Source organism: Toxotes jaculatrix, chromosome 3, assembly GCF_017976425.1.
Source record: "Toxotes jaculatrix isolate fToxJac2 chromosome 3, fToxJac2.pri, whole genome shotgun sequence".
In the NCBI taxonomy this organism is placed as follows: domain Eukaryota; kingdom Metazoa; phylum Chordata; class Actinopteri; family Toxotidae; genus Toxotes; species Toxotes jaculatrix.
This window is the reverse complement of record NC_054396.1, coordinates 29157632-29173421: the sequence shown is the minus strand read 5'-3', so window position 1 is coordinate 29173421 and position 15790 is coordinate 29157632. Positions and strand designations below refer to the sequence as shown.

The 15790-nt window shown below is 41.5% G+C and overlaps 1 protein-coding gene across 5 annotated transcripts in view; it reads right to left on the bottom strand.

Moving 5' to 3' along the window:
- LOC121179848 (butyrophilin-like protein 1) overlaps window positions 1–15790 on the bottom strand; it is a 74342-nt gene that overhangs the window by 34119 nt on the left and 24433 nt on the right. For 4 of the 5 annotated variants that reach the window (XM_041034920.1, XM_041034921.1, XM_041034922.1 and 1 more), the window contains exons 5-6: window positions 7810–7848; window positions 6746–7024 (exon numbers count right to left, since the gene is read on the bottom strand). In XM_041034920.1, the coding sequence (XP_040890854.1) occupies window positions 6746–7024; window positions 7810–7848 (318 nt within the window). Of the gene's footprint in view, window positions 1–6061; window positions 6535–6745; window positions 7025–7809; window positions 7849–15790 lie in introns of those variants that run through there. The other variant, XM_041034924.1, reaches the window with a different exon arrangement.

Sequence of the window (15790 nt, the reverse complement as noted above, 5' to 3'; positions counted from 1 at the left end):
TCTAACTAATAAAGATGAAAATGTTTGAATGTTTAGAGGTTTTTGTAAAACACTGAATTAAACACACACACACACACACACACACACACACACCCCCACCACACCACACACACACATTTAATCTAAGCTACTACACTGCTTCTTATTTAAGTGTGGTGACTTTAGTCTGTTGAATAAACAACAAACCCTATAAAGTCACTCAGTGAGCTCAGATACAGGAACAGCAGCGTTTAAATGTCCTCACAATCATCAGGTGCTGATGTGTTGGAACGCTCATGTTTGAGTGTGAAAATAAAAGATGGTCTCAGAATTCCACCAACGCAGGCAAATCACTTAGTTTCTTCTGTCAAAGTTTGAACAGACAGAAACATCCAGAACAGTCACAACTCCCCAGTTTGATGTTTAAAATCTTTATTCAAAGCGTTGGACAGAAATGATTCAACACTGACTGAGATCACATGACGCCCTGCAGGAGCATCATCAGGCAACAACATAAACAAGAAGAAGCAAAACCATGCTTTTCCCAAATACTGATAATGACACAGATTTCAAAATAAGAAATAATTAGTCAAATTATTTTCACTTTAGCTGCAAATAAAACACACACACACACACACACACAGGTCTGACCATCAGGAGCAGTTTGCTGTTCAGACCTGGTCCTGGTTCAGTCAGGTCTCTTTGTAACTTGGACCATTTTAAATCTGCTGCCTGTTACTTTCAGGATTTTCTTTTCATACTTGTTGTATCATCCTGCTTTGCTGTCTCATTATTCATCACATTCTTTCCACGTCTCATTGTGTTTCTATGAAGCTATTTCTATTGATCCACATCTGAAGTCAAATGTCCTCAGCAACAGTCCAGTGGGACGTTTTATTCTGCCCTGACTTTCAAATGAATGTCCTCTCACAGAGCAGGAGTCAACATCAGATGTATAATGAGACAGAAAAACAAATCATTCCAATCTAAATAAAGAGCAGCTCATTAAAAGAGCTGCAGTCAACGCTCAAACCCACAGAAACATGATGGAAATCTGACATTTACCAGGACTGGAGATGAACTTACAGTCTGGAAAAGGAGGGAGCTGCATAACTGTTCACATGGGACGACAGCTCTCACCTTCATACAGTCTCACATGGAAGAGAACTGTTAGAGTGAAGAATGAAACGAGAGACGTTCACTTCATCCAACTTTAAAACCAGCTGTCAACTCTCACACTGCCTGAAATAAGCGAGGACCAGACAAAATGACCTCACTGTCTTGGTCTAAGACTCAAGTGCTTCGCACTAACAGACACCAGCAACACACACACTTCAGCGGCTTCACAGCTCAGGTAAAGTTAGTGAAGCTTCCTCATTAGATTGGGGGTCTTGAACCATTTAAGTCTTTAAGAGGGGTACCTGCATCTGATGGTCGACCTGTGGGAAGAAAAACAAAATGATATTGAAGAAAATCCCAAATGACTTGTGTGCTGTTTTTAAAGGTTAAAATAAAATTTCACGAGTTAAAAGTGTTAAAAAGTATAAAAACGTAAAAGATGTATTTTTTCATTTAGGTCATGGAAATTGTATCAGAGTGAGTGTTCTGTATTTCTCCTGTGTAATATATGAAGTGGGCGAGTCATATTTTGTCAGTCTACCGCTGTATATTTATTTTTCGTTAGTCTCCAGCACAACACAACAAAACCACAGCGTCACCCATGCACCACACCTCTGGTACTCAATACACCACAACTCCCTTTCTTAAGTTTTTTTTTTTCAGTGTCTATGCAGAATATTGACAAAACAGTTTTGAAAACCAGGCGATATATTGCCTCCAACCATGTTTAACAAACAGGCACTATAAAACATACTATAGTCCTGTTTAGACTTAATTAACAAACCAAAATGCCATCTGATATTACTGATCAGATTCACGTATAAGTCTGCACAGTTTCTTGCACATCAGAAGAACAAATGACCTTAACAAAATGAATCTCAATATAAGTATGTTAACATCATGACTGAACTGTGAAAAATCACACTCAGTACACAACAGCTCAGTGTGTAACACTTACCAAACCTGTGTTTTGTTTTTTCTCACAATTCTTTACTCAGACCTTGAACTAAGCGCATAACAGTCTTTAAGTTAGCCTGTTCTGGTTAGACCAGATAACGTTGTGGCACTCTTACAGGCCTTCCACAGCGTGTTGTTGTCACAGGGCTGTTTGTACATGCAGTATCATCAGTCACCATTTCTGGACTCTGTGGTACCGTGAAACAGTCTTGAGTGGGACTGGGTGGATCAGCACTTGGTAAAGTGTCTTGTACCACCTGACATGGGTACTCTGATGGAGTGTCAACAGGTGTCCCTGGGAAAGAAGTCTCTTTAGTTTTGAGCGAGTGTCTGCGATTCCTCCTGTACACTTGTCCACCTGGAGTTTTGACTATGTAGGATCTTGGCAGGTTGTGTTTCTTTATCACAGTGGCTGGTTCCCACTTGCTGCCTTGTCTAATCCTCACATTTTCACCATCTCGGAAATCAGACAGTGTCCCGGTTCCTTGGTCAAAGTATTCTTTCTGTCTTTGCTGTCTACTCACCAGGTTACTCCTGGCATTTTATAGAGAGCCGGCTGCAACAATGTCTTTGTCACCGGTAATATTGATTTGAGCCTTCTCCCCATGAGCATTTGTGCAGGCAAGAGGCCAACCCCACTCAGTGGTGTATTCTGGTATTCCAGCAGGGCTAAGTATGGGTCACCGGCACTGTCCTGTGCTTTCCTCAGGAGGTTCTTGACCGTCTGGACAGTCCTCTCAGCTTGCCCATCTGACTGCAGGAAATTCGGACTGGAGGCGGTGTGTTTGAAACCCCACTCAGTGCTTAAGTCCACCATCTCCTGGCTCACCAGCTGTCTGCCATTGTCTGAGAATAACTCATCTGGCACACCATGCCTTGCAAATATAGACTTGAGTCCAATGATGATATGTTTGCTTGAGGTTCCACTCAGCTTGACAAGCTCTGGAAACTTTGAAAAATAATCCACACACAGCAAAAACTCTGCATCATTGAAGTGAAACAAATCCACACCTATGCCCATGCTCATGTAGGTAGACTTTTCAGCTGACTCCGACTTAACTCACTGGCTCTACAAATGTCTATTGCTTTGTGTAGCGTGAGGTCAGGTTCTCTCAGTAGTCGTCCTCTAACTTGATGATCCATGATTCCACACACGATTCTGTCCCGGATCAGTGAGTCGGTAAGGTGCTCAAACTCACAATCTCTCGCTTTATTCTTTAAATCAGTCACATATGCATCAACAGCTTCCAATTTTCCTTGCACTTGTGTGAAGAACAGGTGTCTCAAATACGTCACATTTTTCATTGGCTCACAATGTCGCCTGAACAGCTCTTTCAACACATGGTAGCCATCGATGTCCTCATCGAAGTTAAACGTTTTGAACACCTTAATCGCTTCGTCGCCAGCCACATGCAGGAACGTGGCTCTTTTCACTGCGTCAGACTTTTCATCGATTCCGCTAGCGACAAGGAAAAGTTCAAACCTCTGGATCCAGACCTTCCAATTTTCTGCTAATTTCCTTCTAGACTTAGTGAGGTCGGGGGTTTCATCTGCTCCATTTTCTCTTCTGACACCATGTAATATATGAAGTGGAGGAGTCATATTTTCTCAGTCTACCACTGTATATTGATTTTTCGTTAGTCTCCAGCACAACACAACAAAACCACAGCGACACCCATGGACCAAACTGAGCACCACACCTCTGGTACTCAATACACCACATCTTGGTTTTTAGAAACGGTGACAGAGTGAGCGCTCTTTCTGTTAATATTCTAATTCCCATCTTTGCCGCTCCGCTCCTTCAGTCAGTGAGCTCGGTCAGTAACACAGAGATGGGGTCGTAAAGCTGGTTAATGTGGCTGCACACGCTTCAGCCTGGGAACATTAACAGTCTGTTAGTATTCTGTGTGCACTTTTCAAACTGCTGTGTTTATTGTGTTGTGTTGTTAGCATTCTGTGTTAGCTGCTACGATACGAACAAGCTAACTTACGCGTTATTTAGTGCAGTTTGTTTGCTAGCAGCGTTACATTTTACATTTACATTTTCTGATGTATTTCAGTTTTAAATGAATGAAAGTGTGTTTGTGACTGTAAGTAAAAACAAGAAAAGTCACGTCTCTCATCCTTTATTACAGAACATACGTTATCTGTCTGTCTAACCTCGTGAGGGTGCGCGCGGTGAGGACAGTACAGCTCGATCTTACCCTGAGAGTAAATACAAACAGAACACTGCACGTCTGAGAAGATAAACACAACTGACAACACTCTGAACATCAGACAGATACAAACAATCTGTTGTTTTCTTCTTTGTTCATTATGAACATGTTGAAACTAAACATTATTTAAACTTACCTTTATTAGAATTTTGTGCGCTGCGCTTTTTCCAACGTTGATATACAACACCACCACCAACACCACCAACACCACCAACAACAGCAACAGCAACACCAATAAAAATCCCGATAATTATAGGCTTACTCCATCCAGTGGGAGTCTCTGAAACAGATGACAGAAAGTTAATGTGACACTCAGAGTGTAACTGCAGATCATGTTCAGCAGACTGGACATCACAGCCTTCACAAAGAGAACAACTAAACGTGTGCATGCTCCTATGATCTAAAACTATCAGCAGATGAAAACAGCACTGGGATGAATGTGAGCAGGCACAGTGACGTTAGCATCCATCTCATGGCCACTTTCCTCCTGCTGGGCTGCACAGCTGAGAGCTGGCTTCTGGTTCTGCTCTCAGTAGTGAGGAGGCTGATGTTGCAGCATCCTCCTCTTTCTGAGACGTGTTGTTGATCAGGAGGAAGATGTTTGAATCTCTGTCCTGCCTCCTCTACTTTAGGCTGTTTCCATCTGACTTGTGCTTTACTCCTGCTGTGTCTGACATCTGAAAACCTGTGTGACAATCTGTCTATAGCCAAGGTTTTCTACAGCCTGAGCCCAGGCTCTGATGGACTCTGGATCCCAACAAGCACTGCTGCCACTGTTGGACAGGAACTAAGTACAATTACTCAACTACTGTACTTCAGTAGAGTTTGGAGCTACATGTACTTGATGTGAGTATTTCCACATTATGCTGCTCAGCACCTCTACTTCACTAATACTGTACTTTTTACTCCACTACATTCATCACACAGATATAGTTACTAGTTACTTTGATCTTAAAAACAAAACAAGATCAGTTTGTAAAATATTCAACTTTTTAAAAGTCAAACTTTGACTTTTCATACTTCAAGTACATTTTGCTGATATTTCTTTACTTTGACTCCAACTGAATTTTGAAAGCAGGACTTTTACATGTAACTGAGTATTTTTCCTCTGTTGTATTAGAACTTTTAGTCCTTCAGTAAAGGATCTGAGTTCTTCTTCCACCACTGACGACTGCTCAGCAATATTCACATCATTCTGTGCTTCTTGGTGGTTGGTCGGCTCTACAGCTACTGGGCCACATTCAGAGCAGAGAGATCCACAGTGTGAATGATGCAGCATGAGACTCAGGAAGCTCCAGCTCTTCAAGCTAAATCCACTTTGAACTCATTAATAAAAGTCAATGAAGCTTCAGTGTTTCAGGACCTATTTTCACATTGTGTTCCAGTGAATGTGTGAAGTGGTGAACATTTGTTAACTCCTGCTTTCAGCTTCAGACAGAGGAGGAGGATCTGTGAGCAGATTCAGAAATCACAACGTGGACAGTTTCACTCTCGTTTTCATTTCCATTTTCACTTCAAGTCAAAAGCTCATGTTGGATTTGAAGGAAGTTCTGCTTGGAATCAAGCAAAGCAACACTCTGCTGCAGTGAATGAAGCAACATGTCTGTCAGACAGGAGCCTCACTGCAATGCAGAGGCTGAACACAACATGAAGCAATTATTAAGTCAACCTTTGTCATTAAACACTGAACTTTCACTGTTTCTATGTCAGTTGATGGAGTCACATTATTAACAGTCTCTCTTGTTGTACATATTCAGAGTCAGGTCACAGTTTGCACTTTGACGTAAGTTTGTAATGAAGAAATAAAAGAATAAAAACATCAGTGAGTAAAATCTGATCTACATCTTTGAGTCTTTCTATTGTTTGTTATGTGACTGATGTTTGACTCTGCTGCTGTAAAACTGTAATTACCCAATGAGATGAATAAAGCACTGTCTCTCTATCTAATCTATCTATTACAGCTGATCAGAGCTTCAGTGAGTCTCAGTATATTGTGCTGATGAAGTTGTTGAGTTCATTCTTCAATCTCAAGCTTTTTTCTTTTCACCTGTGGAACAAAGACGTCACTGATTCTGATGGTTTCAGTCTCTAAATCGTCCTCGTGTGGTGTTTTCATGTCTGTCCTCTGGATCAGGTCACACCTGCTATTTCTACACCTGTAACTGTGTGTGTGTGTGTGTGATCAGTCTGATCTCAGAGTTCACTACAAACTCCAGTTCTTTCTGTTGTTTCCCTCCTCATCCTCTCATTCTTCCTCTTCTCTCTGTAGATTAATGAAGTGAAGTCTCAGAGCCTCAGAACAAATCTGACTCAGTCTGAAACATTAAAAACTTACACACACGTCTTCATCCCAGTTTGTTTTGTGTTCAGTCTGAACAAATGTTCATAGTATTGGAAACTAACAACAAATAAAAGAAAATTACTTGAAAAAGAAAATTACTTGAACGTAAAAACAGAAATATGAAGAAACTCACCATGAACAGACACAAATTTCTCAGAATAAATCTGATGGCTGATTTCCTCCTGTGTGGCTACACAGAGATAGTAGTTGGTCTTGGTCACAGTAGTTTGGAGGATAATGTCGTATCTGCCTCCTCTTTCAGAGACCTGTGGTTCTTCAGCAGGAAGGATGTTTCCAGCTCTGTCCTTCCACTGTACAGAAGGTTTGGGAAAAGCACCAAGAACCTTACACTGCAGCAGAGTCCCGTCCTTTGTTTCACCAAGTTTCCTGATATTTGGTTCTGGAGCTGAACCTGTGAACATCAACAATAACTTATGAAGAACGTTTCCAGGGTCAGACGTGTAACACCAGGATCTTTTTGTTCCTCTGCTCGTATCTGTGGATTACAGTGTGTTTAAGAGGAAAACTCAGGAACAGACAGAAACACAAACACACAATACAAACACTGGTTGCACATCCCTGCACACACAGATAGGACACAACATGTAAAAGACTTTTGAGTGAGACCAACAATAAAGGAAATATTCACAGCTGCAAACACTGTTTGACTCTTTCTGACTCACACCATGACAGAAGCACATTTACAACAAAGAAATCTGGACAACTCTTGAATTTCTGCTCAGTTTGTTTTGCTACAAAATCACATGAAATTTGTTCTATTCCTCTAAAATTATATAAAACTTATGTTAGAAAATATGATCATCACAGTTGATGAATTTCTTCTGTGGAGTCAAAGCTGGTGAAAGGCTCCTCTGGAGTGTTTTTACTGTGTTGAGGTGAGTAATGTTTATCAGTGATGGGAGAATAAATATTACAAAGCTCTGAGTAAAACACAACACAGTTAATATCATAGAATATTTCTACAAATCTAAACACTATAACCTTCAGGAAACTTTGCACAAACCTACGAGACGTTGAAGTGATGAGTAATTAGTGTAAACCTGCACAAAGAGGACTGATGGCAGTCAGCTGAACACGCTGAGGTTTACAGATATGAGCTTTATTCAGGCCTGTGGAGCCAAACTCACACACAGGTGAGACACAGAGCTCAGTGACGTCATCAGAATCAGGACTCACCTGCGATGTTTTCATCACTTCTGTCCTTTAAGGGACCATCTAAAAGGAAAAACAAAACATATGTTAGAGTGTTTGTGTGATGTCATCTCAGTTTCAGCTGCTCACACATTCACACACACGACTGGTTTGTGTTGGTCCCAGTTGGACTGAGGCCGAAGTATGAAACAAACCAGTTGGTACAACCAGTCGTCTGAAAGGAACCAGATCTGAGACGCCATCATTGTTCAAATGGTGATGAAGCCACAGACGTTCATAAAGTCTCTGCTTGAAGGTTTTCACTGTGCTGCCCTCAGGTGGTCTGACAGAGGAGTTCAGCTGCTGTCCACTTCCTTACCTTCACACACCTGTCCCTTACCTCCACACACCTGTTCACTTCCTTACCTTCACACACCTGGCCAATCGCTGTGTGAAGTGGACGTAGTTCACAGAAATCTGTCAGACACAGACTCAGACCCAGTTCCAGCTTCAGAAATGTGTGTGAGGAGGTTTAAGATGCTCTTTGATGATGTGAAAGGCTCTTTGTTTGAAGCAAACTGAAGCTTTTACAGTCAAAGAGTCAGAGGACATGAAATGTGAGTGGACACAGTCACATTTCATCTATTATGAAGTGCTGAAAGTTCACTGAGCAGAACCACATCATCTGCAACGTCTCACAAACATCAAGCTTGTTTGATACAGAGGGAATCAGTCCAGATGTGACTACAGCTGTGTGGGGACGAGGCCCTGCCACATGTGTGTTCTGACTATTTGACCAAAGTCCATGTGGGACTCTTAAACCAGTCTCATCAGTAAATAATCAGAGTTTTATGAAAGCACTCACCAACAAGAAGCTCAATGTGGAAGGTTTGACTTTGAAGTTCACAGGTGTAGTCTCCACTGTCAGCCACCTTCGTATCTCTGATGGTTATGGAGGCGTTACCACGACTCAGTTCTTCTTTAGAATATGAGACACGACCTCTGAACTGCGGATCTTGTCCTGATAGAGGACCACCGTCATACAGGAACACGTCCTTCTGACCATCTTTCGTCCACTCAAAGCGTTCTCCCACAATGCTCTGTCCCGTGCTGAGGGAACAGGGTAAAGTTACATCACTTCCTTCCATCACTGTGATGATCTTTGGCCCTGGAAGATAAAAACATGTAAATCAGTTTGTTTATATGCAGAGTGATGAAGGGACAAAGCACTCATTAATAATGAATAATGTCTGAGTCTTTGTCCCAAATGATGATGAGCATCAAACTCATACTAGGTCTCTCCACCCTGCTCACTGTTTTTATTCTGTTTGGAACCTGCTTGAAAAAACATGAGCGACACAAAGAAAGAGAAAGAAAGAAGAATTTTCAGAGCGCTCCAGATCAACCAGGAAAACACAACTAAACACACTGAGACTTCACTTCATTAATCAGCTTCATTTACTGAGTCTGATCAATAAAAAGACAATAAGTACAAAGTGAACAGGCCAAGGACTGAGCCTGAGCTGGAGACGACCCCGAGGAGTCTGGCTCATCTGGAGCACAGGACGGGCTCACATCATGAACCGCAGAGGATCCACAAGAGACCAGGAAGGGTGGAGGAGAGGAGGAGAGGAGGGAAGGAGGAAGCCGCCAATCAGTAACAGTCAGCAAGCAAACTGTCAGTCAGTCTCAGGCAGCGGACATTTATATGTCATCAGAAACATCAGCGTCCAAAGCTCAGACATGTTTTACAGCAAATAATCAGCTTCGACATGAAGAAGAGTTTCTCGGAATGAACGTTTCATTTCTCTGAGCAGGAAGGAAACGACGCCCTGAGGAGGAGCAACATACTGCGCACTTCTATTATACAGCTGTACCGGATCAAACAGACGCTGTGATTAAAACCATCATCTGCTGCTGTGGAGCCTCATGGTTCAGTATCGATCTGTGCTGATCATTAGGATTCATATTACATCAAACCCTGTTGATGAAGGATTCATCCTGTCAAACAGAAAACTCTTCAGTCTGAGTCTCAGTCTGAGTCTTTAGTTTTCTCACCGTCTCCAGCAGCAAACGTTGTTCCAGACCGAGTCAGGACCCAGAGACACACGAGTGGAAGAAGCTCCATAGCTGTCGGTGTCACCTGAACGTTAAACAGCACTAACGGACACTAACGGCTCCGAACTGCGTCACTGACTCAACCGACACTTTCGCTTTCTCAGCTTCCGGGACGGACCCTTCACAATAAGAGCAATACACAATAAATTCTTTTGTTAGAGGTGAAGACACTGACCACGAACCACAATTATCCTCTGTTCCAGTCCAGCTGCTGATCTTTGCTGAATCTCTCTCCTCACAAAATGATTTTTTGTTTCTTCTATCAAAGGTTAAACAAACAGAAACGTCCAGAACCAAATAACAAAAATATTGTTTTCACGTTTTATTCAAACAATTGCATAGAAATGATAAAGCACAGCCTGAAATAACATAACACCCTGTAAGTACATCATCAGTTAACATGTAATATATGTTTGCCATAGTTGTAATTATGCTTTATGCTTTTCTAAGATTGTGAAAGTTTTCTTCTCTCCTCAGGTGACTGTTCTAATCCCTCAGAGTGAATCCACAGCAAACAGGCACCTCCTGTGTGTTTAGATGTCCAACATCTGCCAGATGAGACAGAGGGAGACGATGAGGAAGAGACATCAGTGGCCTTCAGAGACCATGAGGAGTCTGTGGCAGAGGTCAGAGCAGGAGGGAAGACGAGGTTATTGATGTTCTTTAAGTCCAGCTCGTAAGGAACCCAAGAAATTAATATGAAAAAAAATCTGAAATTTATAAAAAGGAATAATTTTGGAAGAAAGTTCATAACCCTCTATGGCATGAATTTTTATTTTAAGAGGAAAAAAATATTTCACCCTAGTTTCGGAAGCTTGGGGGGGTCCTTATAATATATCAGTCAGAAAATGTGCCCTCCCCCAGCCCCCCCAGAAGATTTTGGTTTGTTGCCTCAGGGCAACAAGATGCTATGAGGGTACTAAACCGCCAAGGTTTTCTATATTATTTAATAAGTGGAATGAGGATCAAACAAGCAATAAATACATTAGAAGAAATACACTGGCTTTGTTCCAAAACATGCAGGTACCTGGTAATCCAAACAACGACCTGTACACTGCTGTACACATGAATTGCTCCAGTTCTTTAGTAGTGAGGTTAAGGGGCTTGTTGGTGTTCCACTGAATGGCATATAAATTTGACAGCTCTACAACTACTTCCAGAATGTCTTCAGAAAAAAACATCTTGAAGTATTCGTAGTGAGGACTTGATATTGTCTGATTTTGGAAGGCTGGCCTGTCATTCTGGGTCATCAGTGATGTTGGCACTGTGGGGTGTTCTCCAACGGGGTAAGCGTGGAACATCTTCCTATGAGACTTCATCATCATTTTCCTCTTCATCCACAGACTCATTGTTATCAGACAGGTCATCTGTTTTCAAAAGAAACCAGTAAGCATAAAATTAGAATAGGTCATATATACCTCTCTTCACCCATTGATGCACGTACGCACACACACACACAAACACACGCACACATGTTCATTCCATACAGTATGTTACTCTACTGACTGAATCCTGATCTCCTAACTCTCCCTCAAACCTGATTCTGGAGTCCACTCTTCCTCACTGTCACTCTCTTCAAGCTCATTGTCCTCATGTCGGAAGGAATGAGCCAAACCCCTTGATCATGTTCCTCACACCCATAAAATGTTTGTGCATCCATTTCTTGTAATAGTAGATAGTGCAGCAAAAAAAATGATTATGTTGATAACTATACATCTACACATCTCCATACATGAGCATGTTATAGTTCACACAAAAGTGGTCTAACTGCACAATGTTGCCCTGAGGCAACGAATGAAAAACTGCCATTTTAGTATATAAATGAAGACAAAAAGTGTCTTTACTCAATCAAATATGCTTCTTCACTTATTCATGCACATCACAGACATTTTTTATACAAAGTTATTTAAATTTAAACATGTTAAAAAGTGAAATTTATCTTACCTTCTGCTAGCAGTGCGTCCAAGTCGGCTGTGGTCCCAAAAACGACAGTTTCACCCCAAGATGAAAGGTCAAATCCACGCCAAGCTTAAATTTCATTAGTCAAAGACTTATCATCAGACTTTTATTGTGATGTTTTACTTTAAAAAATTTAAAGGGGAGGTGTGTGGGCCAAAATAGTGGTTTGTTGCCTGAGGGCAACACCATGCCAGAGAGGAGCAGGAGGGACGACGAGGTGATTGATGTTCTTTAGGTGCAGCTTGTATGGAACCCAAGAAATTAATATGGGAAAAGAATCTAAAATTTGTAGAAGAATAATAATTTTGGAATAAAGTTTATAACTTCCTATTTTTTTTCTATTGTGATTACATGATTCTGAGACACTGGAAAAGCAGATCTTACTGTTTGACTGCGACTTCTTTACAATATCCAGTCATTAGACACCAAATCATTAAATTTTCTTTTACGTATTTTTCTCATGTATCGTCACATAGCAGGGGGCTGCCACGGCTGCAGATGTAACACACCTAAAAGATGTTGGACTTTGAATAACAGTAAACTGCACTAAATTGTGTTGTAATGTTTGTGAGCTTATTGATTTCTCCTCACCAACACAATCCCACAGTCGTCAGACTCCAGATGAGAATGTGCGATGATACTGAGTTTAACATGGACTCACACTGTTGGATTACTGTATAATCTGATCACCAACAGTATCTGAAAATGAAAGACAGCTGTGGCGCAGCGAGTAAAGAGTGTGGCTGTGGACTTTGGACCGGCACAGTGGATATGGGTGGTGGTGGAGAAGACGCGTTTCTAAAAATCTCAGTAACGTTTGAATCAGTCGGGTCTGCTTACGCTTCTTCTTCTTCTTCTTGTTTCCGGCTCGCGAACCACCGTACGATGTGTACACCGTCACCTACCGTCTGTAGCAGAGACACTTGGACTACTGGCGTTGGTTCAGGGTTTCTCACCAAGTTCACACCGGGTGTGTCGGCCAGAAAACCAACTTAAGGCCAAAACTTCCCTGTATATCTATATATCCCAATGAAGAAGCAGGTGATGGAGCATTCAGGGCTTTTATTGCTCTCTTAGCAGGTAAGGAGGTCACATGGTTCTCTATATCAAATACAATAACAGAGTGCAACAAATGAATGAAAAATTAATGCTCTTCATAGTCAACAAACATAAACAGTACTGATATCACTATATCTCCATCTGCCGCTAATTCCCACTGTCCCAGCTGTTAAACACAGTTCACCTGACAACTAGTATGTTAACACACATATATAACAACATCATACAGTGACGTGCATATAACGCTCATAACGTCACACTAACGACTCAAAAACAATAAACATGACGTCACGTCACGTACACTCAATCCGAAGGGGCGAGCTAAATGCTACAACTAGCTTGACAGCGCTAACATGGCTAGTGCTAAAGTTACACCGCCGAACAACAACAGGGTGATTTCAAGCTGCAGAACGTAACACAATCAGTCAACGATACACACGTTCTTACATTTCACCCACTCACAGACCACTTGCCGTGACGTTAATTAACTGTTTAACCCGGAACTTTACTCACTCTGCCGGAACATCAACTGTCTGAATGCCGCCAGTTACCAGAATCAGCCAGCAGAGGGGGCTGTCCCAAAGTGAGCCGACCAACACTGAACATATAACATGCCCTAACTTTGGGCCTTTTCTACACCGTCTCTGATGGTACAGACTCATATGGTACAAGTCACAGTGAAGCCAAGCGCTACATACGCTTCGTTATATTTCCTCGTCTTTGCTTTCGGGTGACTCGTTTGTCTCATTATCTCCGTCTCCGGTGAGATACCGAGGTCACACCCCCCTCCCGGTATCTGAGCTTCATCCAGCTCTGCCCATTACACAGTCATGATCAAAGATCTCACTGAAACTCACTGTACTGTCACATGCAGCACGTTGCTGTTAATGATGCTGTGAGCAGTCACACTTCATTCATCTCTATTAATATAAATGACTCTGAGTCACTTCAGCTGCACAGACACTGGAGGAAAAGTCAAGCTTCACCTTTTAGCAGCAGAGACGAATAATTGTGTTTTCAAAGGTTATTTCCATCATCAGATAATCTGCTGCTGTGAGTGAAGTGACCCAATGTACTGCAGGTTTAACTGAACCTGACACAGCAGAGAGAAAATGCTGGTTTTAGTCATTAGAGGGCGCCACATCGTTAAGAATGAGTGTAAAACAATCAGATCAGAGGAGCAGCTCGAAATGTTTCTGTTCTCAGGTCAAAGTAAAAACACTGAAAAATAATTACTCTCATTTGGTTTTACACAAAAAGGTCAAATATTTCTTGTGTCTCCTGTTCATTGAAACCTGCTCTCAGTTCATGTGCACCAGAAGCTTCAGGTTTCTGTGTTCACTTGTGGGTTCATGTGTTTAACTCAGAGTTAAGGTGAGTTCAGAGAAACTTTCCTCCCTCAGCAGATAAATGTTTAATTTCTGAGTCAAGAAACAATGAGCACCAACATATACAGTAATAAGTTTATACAGTAAAACTAAAAGCTAAGAACATCTGGACCTGGACACACACACACACGCTGCTGCTTCATGTTACAGAGCAGACAAACAGAAGCACAAACCTGTGAACTACACACACACACACACACACACAGATTTAATCTAAGCTACTACACTGCTTCTTATTTAAGTGTGGTGACTTTAGTCTGTTGAATAAAACAACAAACCCTATAAAGTCACTCAGTGAGCTCAGATAACAGGAACAGCAGCGTTTTAAATGTCCTCACAATCATCAGGTGCTGATGTGTTGGAACGCTCATGTTTGAGTGTGAAAATAAAAGATGGTCTCAGAATTCCACCAACGCAGGAAAATCACTTTAGTTTCTTCTGTCAAAGTTTGAACAGACAGAAACATCCAGAACAGTCACAACTCACAGTTTGATGTTTAAAATCTTTTATTCAAAGCGTTGGACAGAAATGATTCAACACTGACTGAGATCACATGACGCCCTGCAGGAGCATCATCAGGCAACAACATAAACAAGAAGAAGCAAAACATTCTTTTCCCAAATACTGTTAATGACACAGATTTCAAAATAAAATAATTAGTCACATTATTTTTCACTTTAGCTGCAAAATAAAACACACACACACAGGTCTGACCATCAGGAGCAGTTTGCTGTTCAGACCTGGTCCTGGTTCAGTCAGGTCTCTTTGTAACTTGGACCATTTTAAATCTGCTTCCTGTTACTGTCAGGATTTTCTTTTCATTACTTGTTGTATCATCCTGCTTTGCTGTCTCATTATTCATCACATTCTTTCCACAGTCTCATTGTGTTTCTATGAAGCTCCTTCTTATTGATCCACATACTGAAGTCAAATGTCCTCAGCAACAGTCCAGTGGGACATTTTATTCTGACTTGACTTTGTTCTACCAGGAATCAAATGAATGTCCTCTCAGAGAGCAGGAGTCAACATCAGATGTATAATGAGACAGAAAAACAAATCATTCAAATCTAAATAAAGAGCAGCTCATTAAAAGAGCTGCAGTCAAAGCTCAAACCACAGAAACATGATGGAAATCTGACATTTACCATGGATGGAGATGAACTTACAGTCTGGAAAAGGAGGGAGCTGCATAACTGTTCACATGGGGACGACAGCTCTCACCTTCATACAGTCTCACATGGAAGAGAAATGTTAGAGTGAAGAATGAAAAGAGAGAAGTTCACTTCATCCAACTTTAAAACCAGCTGTCAACTCTCACACTGCCTGAAATAAGCGAGGACCAGACAAAATGTCCTCACTGTCTTGGTCTAAGACTCAAAGTGCTTCGCACTAAACAGACACACGACAAAACAGACACACAACAACACACACTTCAGCGGCTTCAAAGCGCAGGTAAAGGTAGTTAAGGATCCTCATTAGATTGGGATCTTGAACCATTGAAG